The 20,976-nt window shown below is 37.6% G+C and overlaps 1 protein-coding gene across 31 annotated transcripts in view; it reads left to right on the forward strand.

The window, feature by feature from the left end:
- cacna1c (calcium channel, voltage-dependent, L type, alpha 1C subunit) overlaps nucleotides 1–20,976 on the forward strand; it is a 192,246-nt gene that overhangs the window by 73,038 nt on the left and 98,232 nt on the right. For all 31 annotated transcript variants that reach the window (XM_078942241.1, XM_078942259.1, XM_078942245.1 and 28 more), the window contains exon 3: nucleotides 1,860–1,965. In XM_078942241.1, the coding sequence (XP_078798367.1) occupies nucleotides 1,860–1,965 (106 nt within the window). The remainder of the gene's footprint in view (nucleotides 1–1,859; nucleotides 1,966–20,976) is intronic.

Consider the following 20,976-nt stretch of genomic DNA (forward strand, 5'->3'; position numbering starts at 1 on the left):
CTTTAAGGTTCAAAACGAGTTGTCTTTTTTTGTTTTTTTGTGCTTTGCTTCAAGCTCTGAAAACACATTTTCACATGCTCGTCTCCATTGCTACACTGCTGTAATGTAAGGTACGCATAAAAATGTTTTTTTTTCACATGTGGCAAATGGGAAGGATGAATTTAGATAGAAAAAATAGAAATAAAAGAAGAACATGAAGAGTAGAGCAACAAAGAGGTGGAAGGAGGTGACAGCAATGGCAGTTTGTAACTGTGTTGATGAAATCCAGACCTCCTCTATCTCTCCTTCACATTCTCTCCCGTTTTCGGCTTCCACCCCTCGCTTGGTCCTTCTTTTCCCTCAGAAGGCCTAAAATAATGAGGTCAGTCCCCTCTCAAGGACCGTTCCAAATAAAACCCCTCTGTGTCTCTCCTCTCATTCCATCTTGCTCTCTCTTCCCCTGTCCAACATCTCGTCTTCCACGCGACAGGCCTGCTCCTCGTCGCTCCCATATTAGGACATGTGCCGTCTGCAACTCCCCTCCCGGCCCACACAAAGAGGTTTTTATGTTACTCAATGCGTCTTATTGTTGAGAAAGAACATAAATTAAGTCTTTTGATCTCTCTTAGCTGTGTATGTAGCTTGCCACGTGTTTACATACCCTTGCTTCGGTGTAGAGGAGTTACACCACAAAAATTGCCTTCTCAATTCTCAAAACTAATGCATACATTGTCCACATCACAGTCAGCAACTATACTTGTACCTGTTTATTTGAACTATCTATGCGTTTAATACTTTGATTTACTTAAAAAAAAATGGAAGGAAAACAAATAGTCTACTCTGAATACCAGTTATTTTCTTAAAATTTTGACTGTCACAATTAAAAAATCGAAACAAAAAAAAACAATGTTACATTTCAGAAATCAAAACACAATACTAATGAAATGAAACAAAATAAAAATGAAACGTTGCAAGTTTTTCACCTTTTCCAAGTTCCATAAAAAAGAAAAACATTTGAGAAACTAAAGTTATTTCCAGAGATCAAAATGAAATGTTAAAACAATTAAGATAAGAGGAGAGTTCATTGCCATTTGGATCTTAAATGTTTAAAAAAAAGTACATCAGAATTTTTCTTTAAAGCTCTCGAGTCAGAGTAAATGACAGAAAAACATTAAAACAAAACTAACCTATCATAAATATAAATGGAATTTAAGAAAAAGAGAACATTTTTATGAATTGTAGAGAGGCACGAGGCACGAACCACGCGTTATTGCAGTGTTCCAACCTTTTCATTATTGCAAAGTTGCATCATTCTTCTTCTGTTCTGATTATTGATACATTGGCCAAAAAATAAATAAATAAATAAACGAAAAGGTAAAAAGTATCGGACATCGATGATTGGATGATGATGTTTGTCCATCATTTCACCTGAAGGTTATTTGGCATGGAGCGATACTGGATATGATCCGTACTAATCATAAAACCTTTATCAGTATACGGACATTGAAGATGCATTTGGAAAAAAATCAAAGGCAATCATCCAATCAGCAATGACCAATAGTAACTACTTTTCCGGTTTCTTGTTTAATTTCCATTTTTAACATTTTATTTTCTATTCTGGAATTTTTCTTTTTTCCTGAATGTTTTTTTTATTTTAATTTCGTTTCACTTCTTTTGGAATTGTATTTTGGTTTCTAAACTGTAATGTTACTTTTTAAACATTTGTTTCTGCTTTTTTTTAAATGTTGTTGTGATGTTTGATATGTTTTTGCCTGAAGTGATTTGTAGGTGGGCTTTGCACTTAATGGCCACCGTACAATAGAACCTAGGCCAATGCTGTATTTGTTTTGCTTTCTTTACTTCCTCAACTCTTGTCTCAGACCATTTGAGATCATCATCCTGATGACCATCTTTGCTAACTGTGTGGCCTTAGCCGTCTACATCCCTTTTCCCGAGGATGACTCGAATGCCACCAACTCCAACCTGGTGAGTAATGCAACCTATTGCAGCTAATAGCAGCTTTAGCTGCGTTCCATGCGGTTTTTGACACAATATTTTTCCCTTGGCGTGTTTTAACTTTCATGTTGGAAAAGGAGGTGATTCATGAAGTCCTACATGAGGAGTATTTTTCTGTTTGTTTTAGTGTTTGTTACACGTGCTTTTCACACTGCCAGCTGCTTCCTCTCTTCATGGTCTGCTGCCATCTGTCTTTGAGAAGCCCATGCAGATTAATGAAGTTAAAATGTAGGTGGGATGGTGTGAAAAGATGGTCTGAGTGGAGTGCAGGGCAAAGCGAACCAAGGAAAAAAATAAGATTTGAAAGGAGAAGGGGGCAGTGCACAGCAAGACAGTCAATAACCTGCTTAGAAGGATTTGCTCTGTAAGATTTATGATCTTTGCTTGTATTGATTTAAATGTTTTAACTGAAGGCTGAACTAAAGGCAGTTTTTCTGAGGTTTTGAGCAAAAGCCCTTGATGTACATTAGATTGAAAGGAAAGCATAACTTTTTGTGGATACAGAAATCTTTTGGATGTCTCATTTGCAATTCTCTAAATCTTTGACCATGCAGCTAAGCGCACAGTATTTCTGAAAGGACAAAACAAGGCCCTAATAACTGTTTATAATGGTTTATATTTTACATAAACAATTCATATATCCGTGCAGCTGATTTACAAGCTTTGTGGTCTTTGCCTCCCCTGCCTGTTGGAGAAGCTTTACATCTTACGTATATACATAGGATTGCAGTGTCCAAGTTTGAGTGGCTATTAGTTTAGGAAATCTTAACATGAGGAGGGGCCAACGTAGGAAAAAATGTGTTCATCAAACAACCCATACAAACTGGACAGTGGGTTTGTGAGTCACAAAGTGGTGTTTAGAAATAAATTTAGTAAAGTGTGACAATGAACTGCAGATAAGGAAGATCATTTCATCCATCCTAGGTGGTCCAACTCATCCTGGCAGTGGTGGCTTTTCCATCTCGCCTTTACATTACATCATCAAGTTGTGCACTAAAACGCCCCCCTAATATTCTGTTAATTTAAATACACATTTTTGTCATATCTCTTCCAGAAAAATTAACGAATTCTACTCACAAGTTGTTGCTGCCTGTGGTATTCATTTTAAATCAGAAAAACTGCTATTTGGTGTAATAAAAGTCATGTGACATGCTGGTAGTTGTTTCTGTGCCCGCCCTGCCCAGCCATGTCTTGAAGTGTCCCTGAAACCCACTGCAACCCGACATTGGTCCTGCTTGGCGCCAGTGCTGTGCTGCATTTACACCAAACGCAATTGTGCATCAAATTTGTATCAGAAATCTCTCTTTTGCCACACATAAAATGCACGGTTCAACACTTGTCCAATAATTTTTTCATAAACTTGACCTTGCTGATGGGTGTGGGAGGAGCTACTGTCTAAAGTTTTTATCCTCATCACTATATGAGAGCATTGACTGTACATCTCATTTGCAATGCATACAAGACAAGGACAATGTTGAGAGATCAGGTTTATCTATTTTAAAGAGCTCTACAAAAGTAAAACTCTATGTGCACATGCATATGGAGCATATCTTGGTTAATAAGGTTAATGAGATCATTTAGAGACTTTTCCCCTACAATGAGGTTCACCATCTACCGTAGGAGTTGCATCTAAATGACAGCCGCTTTCAGCGGTACTTCCATCTTTATTTGACCCGGTTTAACTACTTGCTGTCTTGCATTAGTCTGAAAAGGAAAAAATAAAAATATGATCAGTTTATGCTGCAGGACCTATGATCGTGTCTGTACATTGACTTAATATTGAAACTGGACGCCCCTGACACGCAAATTGCATGTGGTGTGACCACAGCTTTAGGCAGCGGAGCTGCCATTAGTGTCCGTGAATGGTTGAACGGGACTGTGACTGTAAAGTGCCGTCTAAAAAGGAAGTTAAGTTCTATATAACAATATTTACCATCTACTTCTGAGTAGTCAGAAGATCTTTTTTGGGAGTCCAATATTGTTTATGTGTTAATGACTTCCGCAGTCCCTCCTTCTAAAACCAAAACAGGTAGAAATAGTTTGCCTTTTTTTTCTTTTTTGAAGCTCTGTTTACCTTACTTGAACTGTGCTTTCAGGATAAAAAAAAATGATGAGAAAATGTTTGATCAAGTCTTAAAACATTTCTACAATAAAGTCATGTAACCTTTGATAATTTTAGAAATATAGTCTGAAAAGCAGGATTTTTTTGGTAAGTTTTTAATTTTATCAATTTCTTACTGGGAGAGTATCCTGCACTCAGTTCTATGATTTAATGCCGCATCACCATTTTGATAATGTTGGCATAAAATTTGGATTGGCAATATTTTAAACCTCTGCTGCATGCTCAGAATATTTTAATGTCACAAGAGCAATAAAAACTAGACCATTTAAAACAGCGAAGAATTGTAAAAATGTCAGAAATGCAAAGCAGCAGACCAAAAGGGGGCGGTTTCATCGCCTGTGGTCATGTTGTGGCCTGACAACTGTTACACTTGTACGGCTACACTTCAGTGAAGACAAATGTATTCTATGCAACAGTGTGCATCAAAATAAATCAAAACAAGAAAATTACATCACTAACCAGCTGTGACAAAGGCCACCCTGATGTGTTTGCCCATATTGGCAGCATATTTATTTTGGGGGGGGGGGGGGGTATTTTTCAAAATTTTGCCTTTTGCATGCAGCTAATCTTCATACATTAACTAGGATATGGAACTCTTTTAATAGTCCATGAGCCTTTTAGAGGATTCTTGACAGATCCCCCAATTTCACGGAGCTGAATCAGCTAAAACAGTGACAAGGTCTAATATATTCAACAGTTGACTACACTATCTCAGTTAGACATTGTCTCACATGTGTAGCATTTGCTGAGTAGTGTCTCATTTATCTGAACAGTTACTACAATAAAGAAACCCATTTTTACCCATTGTGACCCATTAATATTACACGCATTAATCCTGTAATAGTGATGTTTGGTATCAGCTGATCTGATCATGCCATGAGGCAATTGAGCTCCTGGTTATGTTTTTATTACAATCGCTCTAAAACCAACAAATGTTGAATCATTTTCTTCCTGCAGTTTATTTACTTGAAACAGAATTAATAAGTTAATCAAACCCAACCATCAAGGATGTGAGATTCAGTTATATAAACTGGATATTAGACTCAAATACAAGTTTTCATGCCCTGTGCGGGTGTGTGTCAACTTCCAAATGAGTAGCAGACAATCCGTGGTATTATGGGAGACACTAATCCCTCGAAGAACATGGAACATCTGTCACTCTGTTTCTGACTATTTCTTTCCTTCTATCCAGGGATTATTTTGACACTCCAACTTATTCTTAAGAGCTCATGTTTTATATAGTAAAGCCATTCACACAATAACCTGCTCATTCACTGCTGTTCTTCTTTAGGCTTTGCTGTCAGCTGCCCCTATTATGGAAATTATTCAGGTACAGCAGTAAAAACAGGGACATTGCCATTCCATATCTGTTTAGGAAATTGATTGATGGAAATATTGTAGTTTTGTAATTTGCACCATCAGAACAAGTTTATGAAAACAAATCATATGTGTAACATAGATTTATTTCTCATGACTCTCAAAAGTAAGTTTCTTGTTTATGTTCATTTTGGATTTTGGAGTTTTGGAGTGGTAAGATCAAAAAGGTGTGCACTTTTTATTTCAAGAACATGTCTATGTTACTAAGTTTGAAACTACAAAGTAACTCCTCAAAGCACAACCCCATTCACTAAATTAAAGAAAACCATTTGGAAAATATGTATTGGGATCTTTTTTTTGTTTTGTTTTCTGCAGACGTAACGCTGGTTTTGGCACATGAAAAGGCCTTTATCCTGAAATCTGTACAGGCCCTGATAATGGTTAGGAGGAATGAAGTCTAAAAACAAAGTTGATTAACTTCTGCTCAACCCTGAGTAATGAGTTTCCTCAGATAATGTGGAAGCAACCCAAAAATAACTTTGTTAGAAAATATATGCCATTGCTCAAGTCTAAAATGGACAATGAGTTTACAGAACTCCTGGAGTTCCAGAGTTCACATCAATAAAGGCAGAGGGATGCGTTCATTTGACGTGGAGTGACATCTGTGTAGTTTTTTAGATTATTGGGAAAAAAGTTATATGTAGATTATTGGGATATTTTTAGCATTATCCTAGACCAGCAAGACGTTCTTAAACATTTCAACATCATAGCCTAGTTAATTACCAACAACAAAACTAGAATTAACTCGTTTCTCAGCAGTGGCGGTTTTACCCTGAATTACTCCCCGGGCGAGACCCTCCTCTGGCGCCCCCCCCCCCAATAGAGTCACTTTGTCCATTTATTGTAACTGAAAATACAGTGGGAAATATTTAATCAAACACAAATAAATAATCTAAAATAAATATTATAAACTACAAATCACACTAATAACACACTAGAATAAATGTAACCGCAGCACTAAGAACAGAAAACACTAACTAAACCTAACCTTTGTGGCCTTCCTGATGCAAGCTTGTCAATAACGTCATCATATGAAATCTGCTCCCCCCCTGAATGATTGATACCAACAACAGCAGGTTAGTGAGTTGCTCCTGAGACATTGGTGATCTCAGGTATGACTTGATCAACTGGAGTTTTGAAAAGCTAACAGCAGCAGCATCAGCAGCAGCAGCAGCAGCATGCTACAATCACAGCTTATTTAACATTATGAACTAATATACAACAATAAAACACAACAAAAACTTTGTGTTACAGCAGAGCAGACAGACACACGAATCATAACTAATGTTACAAGTCAAGGCAGAGCAAACATTTAAGAATAAATATCTTAAAAATGACGTTATTTGCAATATTTGGGCCTACTTCAGTTTTGGTTATGATAGACCAAACAAGAGATTTTTCCTCTGCAACGTTGTTGTTGTTGTAGGGCAGGTAGCATTCGAATTTAGAAAACGTGCATCTAGCTATGCGATAATACCCTTTTCTTTGTCTCTTTTCTCCTCTTCTTCTCTTTTCTTTCTAAATTGGGCACCAGCTTTGACCTTTTTTCTCCATATTTCAGATGTTTCTGCATTTAGCATAAATGTCCTGACATAGGTATCAAGTCTGTCGACTAAAGGCCCGTACACACCGGGACGAATATTCGCCAGGCGTTATTCGCCAGCGTTTTTCGCCACGTTTTTTGTGTTCACACCCAGGCGATTTTCGCTGACGGTGAGCCGAGCGAACATGCAATTTCATTCCCTGACATTAGATGGCGCTTAATGTAAACAGAAATACTCCTGTACACAAGGTGGCGCTGCGCAACTTTACGATTCTTAAAGTCGCTTTTCACTCAGAAGAAGAGAGCAAGTATTTACGCGCTAGTCAGAATCATACAAAGAAAACATGAATATTTCAAGCCTCAGTAGCTCCAACTGGTACTTGGTAAGGGGATATTTTAGAATGTCCGTCATTATTTCTTTGCGGCAGTGTAGACGCTACTTGGCGTCTATCTTCTTCGCTGGTATGTGTGCTCAGCAAGGCAGTTTTGTGTTTGAGCGCCCCCAAGTTGTGTTTTACTGTAACTTCAGAAGCTCCAGACACGTGTGCAAAAGCGCCATTCTCATTGGTCGAATATATTTCGACGCGATGCGTCGAAAAAAAAAAACGAACCCGAGGCGTTTTTTCGCGTCGGTGTGCACACTCTCATTGGTGCCCTTTGTTTAGTCACGAGGCATTAAACGTCGGCGAAAATCGCCAGCGAAATTCGTCCCGGTGTGAACAGGCCTTAAACCAACTATTTTTCATCAAGCACTGAGCCGCGGCCCGTGACCGTTGCCCCCCTGGAAGAAGATACAGCCAGGTTTGCGCATGCGTTTTGCGCTCCGTGCTCACCTCTCAGCCTGCACCCTTCACCCCGCGCCCCCTCCCTTCTCCTTCTTCACCCCGCGCCCCCTCCCTTCTCCTTCTCACACACATTTGCGTCTACTTCTCAAAGACAGGAGGGAGCGCAGCTGCGGGGCGGGGGCGCCGCCAGGTTTCAGGCTGTTACAAACTCTGTGATATAAGTAAACCAATAGTGGTGCATAAAGTATTTTACAAGAGCTGAGCCGCTGGCTCCGCCCCTCCGTCTTTTTCCGCCCCGGGCGATCGCCCGTATGGTCCGTGCCTAAAACCGCTATTGTTTCTCAGTATTCTGACAAACCAAAAAACACTAGTGAATTCAGATCATAACACATGGGACAACCAAGGGTGGAGCTACAGGGGGGCAAGGGGGTGCCCCCCCAACAAAAACCTATGTCTCTATCCTCCCACAATATTAGTATTATTGACAAAGATTTAAACAAATATAAACACAAGCTTCTTTAGGAATTGCAAAAATAATAAAAGCAATATTTTTAAATTAAATCTTGAGCCGTCAGCACCCTGGCCTAAGAAAATCTCCCCTTTTTTTATGCTAATGATAAAACTGTTTCAAATATGTATTTGTTATACTTACATTTGAAATGGCCTTCCACTCTGCTGTTCTCATTTGCCATCTTTCCAAAGTTTCCTAACACCCTCCTGCCCCCCCCCCCCCCCCCCCCAAAATGTTCTAGCTTTCCCACTGAAGAGAGGGTGATTCTAGTGCATTCGTCACTGCCATTCTTTAGCATGATGTATTTAAATGAGTTTTGGTCGAATGCAGTAGTGCCACTAGAGGCACATGATTATAATCATAAGGAGAAAATGATTTCTGTAAAATATTTCAGGAAGATGAGTATTGTGTTGGAGCTATTTTGCAGGAAAACATCACATTATAAAACAATGTGCTCATCTTTTATTTCCCTTGTTGCTTTTTTACCATTGTGTTCACTTATGTTGTTTTTTTTTCTTTTTGCAAGACAGTAATTAAAGCAAGGACTTTCAGACCCCCACCACTACCGCCACCACCACTTTGCCATTTCCTAATTTGCAGGAGTGTCTATTGCAATTTTAAATTGGATTCCATCTCAGTCATTTACGTGATGACTTTGTCCAGGGCTGGCTGTGTTAAAGGACAGACTAACTGACCAAATGAGTGGACAGAAGCAGTAAAACAGTTATTCTTTTCACATTATGTTGCTTTAAACTAAGACAACTATTCTTGTGTTTAAATGGTTTGACCAAAAAATTGTTTTGTTATTTCCCATAAGTTATGAAATAACAATACCTCAGTGTCTCTCTTTATACCCTTTACTCTGTGGGAACTATGACTGAACTTCAATAACTAATATTTTAACACTTTGTTTGGATTGGTTATCTCTTATGTAATACCAAAGATTTGTTGAATTGCTTTTTGTACTAGATTGCTATTTCTGTCTGCATCCCATAATGTGCTGCTTTGTTTCCTTGACGACATGTCCAATAATAGTAGCAGGAGAGGTTGTCATGGATATGGTAACCGTAGTGATGCTCCTCATCTGTCCTTAGTTACGGAGGAAACTGGGATACAAAATATAAAGTGTGAGAAAGTCTTCTCTATATGTTTTGGCTTAAATAGTTAGAGATCTTTGCTGTAAACTTTCATCTTTTCCAACTGCTTTTTCCCCTGGGTCTTTCTTCTTAAGTGTTGATCACCTTAAAAAAAAAGCAACAAAAATTCACAGCATGTCCAAACAATTAGCTAGTCAATACTCAGACTGAGTTATAATTGACATGTCAATATGAATTTAAAAAAAAAATACTGAAATCAAGCTATTTTACTCTATACTCTAATTACCATGTACACATTTTTATATATTTTTTAAATTAATTTGCTTCTAGTCACTGCTGCACAGTTATTTGTGTGTGTGTGGATGTGTGCCAGCAAGAGGCGCAGTGATCAATGAATTAGCTGTTGACTCTTAAGAGGGCCTGTGAAACAAGCACCTATATACAGATTAAAACCTCTTAGAGGTTAATGGACCCATCCACAACACATAATCACACCATCTGTGCTTCATTGTTACTTTCTATTTTACACGCTCATTATTGATTGTCAGTTAAGAGGTTTAAAATATCCTTTGTGGGGTTTCCTCAGGGGCAGCTTCTTGTAACTGTGAATTTGACTCTATCACAATTTGGAAAGTTTTCCAAAAGGTATTTTTTCTTCTTAAAAGTCATTGTTTACTGAGTGACCTCAGTAGGATCGGTTCCTTCCCGGAATGCGCCTTTTGTATTTATTTTGAAAATATTGCCGTGAAACAGAGAGTTGGCTTTTGTATATGACATGAGGGGTGGGTGGCAATTTATGTTACCTACAATATGCTAAAAGAGGAGCAGATTGTCCGCCTCTGTACTGCAGTAACTGAGACCCATTTAAAATTAGATGACTCTTCCAGTTTTTATGTAATCTATAAATGAGATTAGATCAGTGGAAAAACTTCACTTTTTAAAAAAAAATCTTAAAAACTAAAACCAAAATCCAATTTCTTTATAACCTTTTACAAAATCAACTCTGTATTTTGCTATTTATTTTTTTGAATTCAATATTTTCTTTTTCCCCCTTGGGTGAAGCGTATCAAATTTCATCACACTGATGAAATTATGTGTTTACTCCTTTTGGGAAGATTCCATTAACCATATCTTTCTCTGAAAATTATCTGGAATGTTCTGGTGTCTCATGCATCTCTCTTCCATCCTCTGTCATTTCTGCCAAAGGCGAACAAGTTTACATGCTGTTCCTTTGGGTAAAGCCCTGCTGATTGCTAGGAATGTCTATTTATGGATAAGGAGGCATGATCTGTATGAACACTTATCTAAACGGCTATGGTATACGGTTTCTCGTGGTGATGTTTGCATCTAACTGGTGCCAGGCCATTTGTGCAGAGAAGATCACTGACATGTGGGCATGATTTGGTGGCATATAAGGATGTTTGATCAGTCACATTTGAGTTCAACACATTTACATGTCCACAAATGATTCACTGTTAAGCGTACAAAGCTCAAGCAGTAAGGGACACCACTTTGTTGTCTGTCTTAATCTTGTTTCTCACTTAATCTTGTTTCTCAATAAATCCATTCACAAAAATCAGTTTGTGTTGTACCTTTTTTAAACATTTTTTAAAAACGTAAAAAATGTTCATGACGTTATTCTGTTAGTTTCTACTTGCCTTTTTTGGAAAAAAACAAACAGACTTTGTTTTATTTAACAAAGTTTAGGTAATGGTTCAAGTGCCTTCTTTTGCAATGTTCTTATCCTGGATGGTAAATATCAGACCAACTGAAAAGTGAGCACTTTTTAATATTGGAAATATGTAGAAAATAACATGTAAAAGTTATGTAAGTTATGTAATCAACATAACGTTTTTTGAAACAAACATAAACTCTGCCACATCCACAAATAAGATTTTTTTTAAATGTTAGCACTGAATTGCGAAGAAATGAAATAAATTACTATTTTAGTTCAACAGGAATATTTTGAGAAATACACAAACTGTAACCAAATGAGAATACATTGTCTTCTATATATCTATGCCAGTGTAAAATGAAATGGTACATAGTTGTTTAAAAGATTCCAGAAGCATTTTTTAATCTTTTGACTTTTGTCAGGCTTTGCCTTTTCTCTTTGTAAAGTGTGCTGCAGATGAAACAAAATAGTGAATATTGTTCCACCTTTGCCTCACATCAACCCATTTTAGAGCTCACACAGAGCACAAAGAGAGATAGTGGAGATGGCAGTGGTAACAGAGCTGTTTTATCTTGGATATAAAAAAACAGAACTGCACATATTTGAAGTTAAAATAGTTTGTTTTTTACCTATTCAGTCTTTTCTAACTCAGCTTTTTAATCAACTAGCAGAAAGTCAAACTGCGGATCAGCAGTTGTGAAACTTTTGTCCATTGTGATGTCAAACAATAACTGTAGTTTACAGGGCTTTCTCATGCTGCAGAACGAATTAATGTCATCAGTTTTAGGCCAAACGGTCACTGTTTTATCCACAAAAGAGCTAAGATTTTGCATAAAAGTAGCAAAGACTTTTTAGTGCAATGTGAAAAAAACGAACATCCAGCAGAAAAAAAGAAATAGAGTGCCTAAAGTTATGTTTGTAATATTACTTGAGAAGATCTTTTAGTTTGAGTAGACTCAAAAAGCCTTTATTTTTTATTTTTTATTATGCCACTTCTTGAACAGTTTAAAATGCAAATATAAAAATATGTAACTTATTAATTATATACAGTGATTTTTCTGCATGTTTTATCTTGAAGAGTCACGTGATCTTGGATTTCATGCAGACTTTTTGCCAGCTATTTCCAGCTACAAACAAAAAAAAACCTCTAAACTCATAAATAATTCTATATCCACAAAAGCAATGTTAGCCTTGACATAAAAGCCTGCACTTGTTATATAACTTTAAACTTCAAAGGTTAAATAGGAAAGAAGAAAGACAGTAATGCTAAATTCTCACACCTTGATTTTTCTCTTTCTTTTTTTTGTCACACGACTTTGTCCCAGTTTTGGCCACAGGGGTTGTTGAAAACCCATCAGCTGATTTTGGCAGAAGGCATTGTTTATCCAATGCTCGTCAAATTACAGGGCCCGCTTTAAACAGTACAAACCAAAATAGTTTTTTTTTTTTTTTCTTTTTACCAACATTTCATCTATAGTTTGTATTGTGCAATGTCTGTTTCTTGTTATGCTAACAACCTAATTTCCCTCCAGGGATCAATAAAGGCTTATCTTATTTCTTAATAGGATCAGTTTTTGCTTTTGTATCCTGCAGCACAGTCCAAGACACTGAAGGTTCAAATGCTAAACCAATTTGAAATGATGCAATTTCTGCTTTCAAAACAAAAAAAAAGGTGAGGGATCATTGGAAAGACGAACAATGTTACGATGTTAATGTGGTAATTCGTTTTAAAACTTTATGACTTTATTTATGAAAATTGACTACGTTTATTTGCTGCACTCGAGTAAAGTACTAACTTTAGTGTAATACTGCTTGTTTAAGACCACAGCTAAAAATTATTTCTTTACATTTTCTGGATTATTGATAATTTCAGAGATTTTATGACCATGATACATATTTCCATCAGGCAGAGTTCTGGATGAACGTACTGTCTTTTGACTGTAAATTGTGTTTTGTAAAGATTTTACATCTTAATCAGATGTTTATGATGTTATATTAAATTATATTATTTTGCAACTGTTGTTACGGGTGGATATGGGCTTTATCCTCTACAATCAGGGACTGGAATTTGGTAGTGACGTATGGATGATGTCCCTTTTAATTCACGGAAGTGCCAACCGTTTTAAAACTGACTATAGAGTAGAAAATAATTCTCACTGTTTGAGCCCGGCTGGAACTCTATGACACCAATTTTTTTATATATCAAAACAGCTGTGAAGGAAAAAGCCTGGAGCAAGATCAGCAAGATTTGCACCACTTTGACATTTCACACCAAGGCTAGCTGGCGGACATGCACTATGATCGAGTAATGACAGTCCAGTGTGAATGGCATATGCTAACGTGTTCGTCAACTGGCCCAGTGTGAACGTAGCATAAGGGCATGGTGCGTCATTGTCACCTGTTTGTCACAGGTGCATGTAACTTTCATTTTCCCTACAAAGACGTCACATAACACTTACCACATTCACAGTAATTGTGAACTCCATTTTCCTGACATCCCTTAAGGATGGCCGCATGAGCCACAAAGTAGACATAACTGTGCTCACGATCCTCCACTGACAAACTAAAACCTCGCAGCATCTGTAAGTGTCAACTCCTGTACAGGTACATGTGACTAAGGCCGTAGATTCTGACATATTGAAGTGTCTTTGTGTAAGTTTGTGTTGCAGATATCTCAAAATCAACTTTGGCTTGGATTTTTAAACATTTCTACTGTTTGAAGAAAAACACTAAAGCACTTCAGGGAGTGGAGTTTATAAAGATGTTTCCCATATTCATTTTAAAAAACAAATTTTCTAAAATAATATTTATGAATGAATAGTAGCCTGTTCAATCACCTTGAGCAAAGAAGATGTAGATGTAAGCTAATGTTCCTGCAGAATGAGACAAAAAAGGAAAGAATGGGGAAATTCTTAACTTTTTGCTACAGCATATTAAACCTTTAACCCTAAACTCAAATAAAAAACATCTAATTTCTCAACTTTCTAAAGAAGTTAAATGCCAAATATTTCTAATATTTAAATCAATTTGGTTGCCTACAGTAGTGTCAGCTTAGTGAGTCAGTGAATTGATACATGCTTCTTTTCTCTGACATGCGCCGCTTCTGCTGGGGAGAATTAGCAGTCATGGTGATGTGGTTTTTACTGACATTTAACCATCTGGTCGAGGTTTGGGCAGCGTCTTGTTCTCCCTCTCGCTGTCTCTCTGCTCTTAAAGATGCAGGCTGGAAGAAGCGGCTGGATAAAGCAGATTTACACACCTGGGAGGAAACTGGTGGTATTGAAAACCAGCGTGATGCAGAGCACCGCTGTGTGAGGAGGTTTGTGTTTGTGTCTACATGAGGTTTTAGTGTTTTCTTGCTAATTCAAAGATCTAGACCCAAAGATACCGGTCTTTCATTTATGATGGCAACAAGTGAATGATTTTTGGTGTGGATTTGTTGTATTAACTTTGATTTCAGAAACAAATGTTTTCTGCGCAATATGTTCACTTGGACTCATTTGTAATTCAGTCTAATTTATTTTTCCCTTAAAATGTTATGCATTCATGTTGCCTTATAAAAATCTAAAAGTGTTTTTCTATAATTAGTAATGAACTTTAAATAAATAGAATGGGCTGTTTTATTCACTTTAATTCACTTCTCATTGAATCTACACTGTAAAATCCACCAGATTTATGGGGCAAATGTAGATTTTCAGAGGTGACTAAAGTAATTAGTGGACAGCTTCATACCAGCGCTGGTCATTTTTCTGTTTAGTTTTTTTCCACTTTTTTTATCCAGTGTAGTTTAGTTTCTTACTTTTTCTTTAATGATGCATGCTTTTGTGGGCTTGTTTTCCACACTCAGCACATGTTCACTCAAAGGCAATTTCTTCTGACTGAACCCATTTCTCCCCTGAAAACCTCTGTGGTTTCTAGTTTCTGCATTGTAAGAATGCATGTTACTTCAATGAAATTGCTGAATTAGAAATGAGGATGTTGCACTTTTTTTGTCCGTTTGGAGTTGCAGGATGGAGCTGTAAGCAAATGTCATACTGTAACTGACTTTAAGTATCTTCTCCAGTGGCATTGAAAGATGGAGCATTGCAGTATTTGAATTATATAAGATACATTCCCCATAACATGGTAGGTAGCTGCAAATTAATAAGGATCAAGCTCAATGGGTAAAGCTTTAAAAACATTAGGATATGCTTATTTACTCAGTATTATCTACTGAAATGTTTTGCAGCCAAAATAAAGTTTCTTTTTGTCTTGTTGAGCTTGCTAAGTAGTTCTTTTTCATACAGATTTTGTCCAGTGTTGTTTTGTGTCCCTAGATTGAACCTTTACCCTTGAGCACCTGAAGTTTTAGGTTTCAGATGTCCTACTGTATGTCTGGATTCTTGGCCATCCCATTACACTTACTTTTTCATGACTCCTGCTTTGTAGGACAACCATCAGGTGTCTCTATGTGTGCACATGTCTGTGAGAGGAAGTAAATGTGTGTGACAACAACCTCCCTTTACTGCACCCCCTGCACCCTCCCGCTCCTGGGATGTGACCCAGTTTCCCATGATCCAGTGCGGCTGCTTCTGCTGCGTCGTTGCCGTAGCAATATTGCAAGGTCTTGTAATGCCGACTGTGACTGCACCATGAATAATGGATGGAGAGTGACAGAGTATTAAACAGAGAAGGGAAGACTGAGGAAGAAGCATAAGTGGAGCGACGGATGAAGGGGAAAAAAGGGGATAATAAGGAAAGACAGCAAGCTGGGGTGTTAGAAGATGAGAGGGAAGCAGCTATGAGTATAGGTTTTGAAGGATAGGTATTATCAGAATACAATAAAAGAGAACGTATTGGAATAAATAAAAACAAATAAGAAAAACAATGAAAAAAAGTACCTGAAATGATAAAAAAGAAGGAAGGAAAAGAAAAACAGAAAGTCAGTTTCCCTGATTTGCATCACATTTTATTTGCTGAAACCTATTCTTGAGATAGCTAAACAAATCTAAATAATGCATCAGCACATCTAACAAGGTATCAGGAGACAGTAAATTCTCAAGGAAGATTAAATTGTAAATGATGTGATGGGTATCACTAAAAATACCTGAACAGGTGAGATTGAAGCTGTTTTTCTTTGAATCCCCCCCGCTTGAACCCTGCAGTCCTAGTTGAGGCTGCTAATGAGCCAACAAAGGTCAACCAGGTGAACGCTTGATAATTACTTAGTTGGGGTACAGGCGAGATCTCAATTTGACTTAAAATCATTTTGCTGCATAGAAAATTCCTGGAAAGCTTTTTGTATGATTCGGGTAAAATATTTCAACATTTATCTATTGGTTTTCCTTTCTTTCTAATTGAAGTGAATTATCTCAAATTGGGGTTTTCTAATGCATCCAGAGTTTTGTAGTTTTTTTATCCATTGTGGAATTGTGTTACTGTTTGAGTAGACTCAAACAGTAACACAGTAGACTTGAGTAGATACTGTTCTTTTTATATCTCTAATTGTAAACTTTGATATTCACATGTTGATTTAGATTGCACACGTGTACATGTGGCAAATCTGATACCCATTATTTACCATGTGTCTTCTGAGGAAGTGCTGACAAAATGGAGTGGATGTTTTACACACACAAAAAAACACACCCCAAGTATGAACTCCCCTTCTCTGAAGAGATTACGTCTCAACAGGTGCATGTAGAGGTGAACACCTATTGCCTTTCTGGCTAAGATGTCAGTAATTGGGCTTTGCAGAGTGTTGTGTTCAAACAGAAAAAATACACACATGCCAAAAGATAAAAAGGTTCTTTATTATGGCAAATGCTGAAAATTAAACCATCTTGTGTTGTGTGGAGCTTTAAAGTTCCCCCATTGCCTTTAACCTCTAGCTCAGGTCTTTAGAGGTTAATTCAGACTGGGACATGGTATCAGTATGTATACATTTGAGCGATAAAACACATTTACAAACAAAGGTGGCTGGCAAAGGCACGCACATCTAACCACTCTTGGTGCTGATTAGATAGCAGAGAACTCCAAAGATGTCAGACCTCCTATTTGTATCTAATATACACACAGTAAATTAGATTATATGTGGTTCCCTTGTGCCTCTATTCAATTCACCTAAAAACTAAATTAAAGCATACATGAAATGTAAACACAAACAGTTGTCAGTACAGTTTTGTGTCATATACCTCCAAATAAAGTCCTTGTCTTCGTCGTGGGCCTCATGTGCTCTCAGACCTCTTTTTTGTCACTCTTGGCTTGCCACACCACTTCTACACATCAGAATGATTGATCTCATTTAGTCTGAGCTACTTATTCTCTGCCCCACTTTTTTTTCCTGTCAGTTCATTGGTACTCAGGACATCCCAGCACTCGTTCCATGTTTTTACCTTTCAAGTTCCTGACCAATGTATGACCATGAATCCCCATTCAAGCCAAAGCCCTGACCTAGTCAGATAACCTAAACCTAACCAGTTGTGGTGTTAGTCACAAGAGTTGTGGGTTTTTGGGTTGTTCGGGCCAGTGAAGGCTCACAGACAAGAGTGGAGAGCGCAGGTGTGTCTTGCAGTTCCCTTGAGATTCGTGTGACCACCTTCAGTGATGTCATCAAAAATGGAATGTATGACTGAGGTGTGTTTGGTAAGGGTATCGTGAAGTATCTGTATGGATATTGTAAGTTTCATGCACATGTTGTGCAGGTGATGTGTAAGTGCCCTTTGAATACCTGTAGGATGCCCACACAAACAATGCTCTGATGGGACCGCACACTTATCAGTTGAGTAGCACAAATGGGCTCCTTGCGCAGTGGACAAGATTGGCGGGGGGCTTGAAAACACAAAGAATCTGTATGACAGGTGGGGTACAACACTACCTTGTGTGTTGTACAAGGGTTCGCTACGACCTTTTGCCTGTAGATAAAACATTTAACATTTTGGCTCTAAAGGCTTTCCGGGGTCTATGACCTTCAAACTTTGTACAAACCACCGTACAGGTTTGCCCATTTTTCTTTTACTAACAGCCAGCATCTAAGGCCATAACTAAGGCTCAACTCAATAGTTTGCTCATCTTAAAATAAGGGAAATACAACAAACTGAATTTTAAAAATAGATGAAACCAGCCAAAAGAACAAAATAAAAATAGAAAATGTATAGACAAAATAACAATTTCATCATCAAATATTTTTATTAAATGTCCTGGCTCCTTAGGAAAGCTGCAAGACACACACAGCAAATTGTAACTACATACTTTCTATAACACACTTTGGCTATTCTTTCTATTTACCATGACAACTCAAAAGATGAAACAGCAAATTGCTTTACAAGTTAACTGTTATATCGTCTGCCTTGCAAGGGCTTTGATGTATGAAAATAGGAACAAAGCCAGAAAACCAGCATATGGGATGTGCTGAGGAGGTTTAACTGAGCAGCCTCTGATCATTCCATTGTTATTGGGTAAGACCATAACTGTTTAGATGTATGCACCAATTTTTTAAAGTTAAAGATCTCAGAATATGTGGGACACCAGCATCATTCAAAAACAGCATGTTTCAGTGTCATGCATCTAAACAATTATCTCAGGTAAAGGCATTTGACCACTTGAGAGATCGGGGAGCCAGATTGTCATGTGATAAATTCTGATCATTAGCTGATAGATCAGTGGGTTTAATTTAGACCACACATTCCAAGATCATGCAGTGCATACCGGTAGTTATCTGTATCGTCCTTTTTTAATGAGCTGCCATTTCTTGATCTTCAAGCAAAGACTGTGTGGTGCTTTCATGGTAAATTCTATTTTTCTTCTCTGCACTTACAAAAGAAAAAAAGTTTTTCAGCGCAATAATGATTTACCATTGAGACTTGAGACAAACTTTGAGGTTACCAAGCAACCCAACCTTCACAGACACCCATATATGGACTTTTCATCTGCTGCACACTTCCTGTCAGAGGACTCTATTTTTTTTATCTTATGAATGTCTTTATCTTTTGATTCTGTCTTTCTGTTTCTCTGAGTTCTGTTTAGGTACAAAAGTACATTTTAGTGCTGTGCAGTAATTGTTGATGTGACCACCTCAATCAAAGTTAAGCGCTTAGTTTTTGCTTTTTGATATAATTATCAACACATAGATGAATATTTGTTGAATCTTCTTAAATGACTTTGATATTCTGGAATGTGATGCCATAAAAATAAAACTTTTTTTTTTTACTTCTCAATGCTTTTTTAGAATTGTGATAACGTTTTGCGTCATAACTTTTGTTGAAAATAATGTGCAATTTACACTGACCGACCACTTTATTAGGTACACTTGTCCAACTGCTCTTTAATGCAAAACTCTAATCAGTTAATCACATAGCAGCAACTCAATGAATTTAGGCATATAGACATGGTCAAGACTCTATACTGCAGTTCAAACCGAGCATTACAATGGGGAAGAAAGGTGATTTAGGTGACTTTGAACATGGCATGGTTGTTGGTGCCAAAATTGGACAATAGAAGATCGGACCAACGTTACTTGGTCTGATGAGTCTCCATTTCAGCTGCAACATTTGGATGGTAGGGTCAGAATTTGGCATCAATAACAGGAAAGCATGGATCTATCCTGCCTTTTAATAACAGTTCAGGCTGGTAGTTGTGTAATGGTGTGGGGGATGTTTTCTTTCAACACTTTGGGCCTCTTAGTACCAATTGAGCATATTAAATTACCACAGCCTACCTGGGTAATTTTGCTGATCATGTCCATCCCTTCATGACTGCAGTGTACCATCTTCTGATGGCTAATTGCAGGCGGATGTCATAAAGCTGGAATCATTTCAGAGTGGTTTCTTGAACATGACAATGAGTTCACTGGACTCAAGTGGCCTTCACAGTCACCAGATCTCAACCCAATAGATCACCTTTGGGATGTGGTGTAACAGGAGATTGGCATCATGGATGTGCAGCCGACAAATCTGCAGCAACTGCATGATGCGATCATGTAAATATGGACCAAACTCTCTGAGGAATGTTTCCAGGACCTTGGATTAAGGCAGTTCTGAAGGCAAAAGGAGGTCCAACCCAGTACTAGGAAGCCTTACCTAATAAAATGGCCGGTGCACTGTACATCTCAGTTTTAACACTATTTCCTCAAAGCCTTAAAGGCTTTTACGTCTTTACATTAAAATTGTGTCTCTGCTTAAAAAGCCCAATGTTTGATCAAAATTTGAAACTTCTCTTTAGCTTTGCATTCATGTAAAGCAACCAACCCTTTTTGGGTCAATACAGTATTACAACTGATAATTGTGCAGCTCTAAAGGGAAAGGCTTTTCCCAATAATTACAGAGCCAAAGGGTAAAAGGGTAATATGAACTTGAAAGCATGCTCCTTCTCCTCACTCTCCCCCTGCTTCTGTCTTCTCCTCTCGTTGCTTCTTATCTCTTTAATTCTTTCCTCGTCTGCTCCCTGATCTAATTAAAATGCCATCTTCAATTCACTGGTGAGCTCCCTCCCTTCTTCTCTCTGTGCTCTGCTGCAGTGTAAACATGCTGTGTCACATTAAAAGTCTGAATTTGCTGTGTCATGATTTGGAAGCTTAATGGCTGATCCGCCATGTTTGACAATTGCTTTTGCTTTGTTAGATTAGCTTGAAGACAGCATGGAGCAATGGTCGCCTCTTTTGAAATACAGAATATTGAAAGAAACTCAAAGGGATTAAACTTCTATTTCACATTTAATCCAGAGCGTTTGAGATCTTTTTAAAGATGGATATCAATAACGTAAAAACATATTTCCTTTGACCAACCCCAACAGTAGAGGGATTTTTATACCTTTTTTGTAGTATTTTTTAAAGATTTTTCTTTTTTTTTTTACAAAAAAACCTCTGTGTGTAAAAGCCAAATGTGGACAAGGAGTTCAA

Source organism: Oryzias latipes, chromosome 23, assembly GCF_053564925.1.
Source record: "Oryzias latipes strain Hd-rR chromosome 23, Olatipes_Hd-rR_3.1".
Taxonomy (NCBI): Eukaryota; Metazoa; Chordata; class Actinopteri; order Beloniformes; family Adrianichthyidae; genus Oryzias; species Oryzias latipes.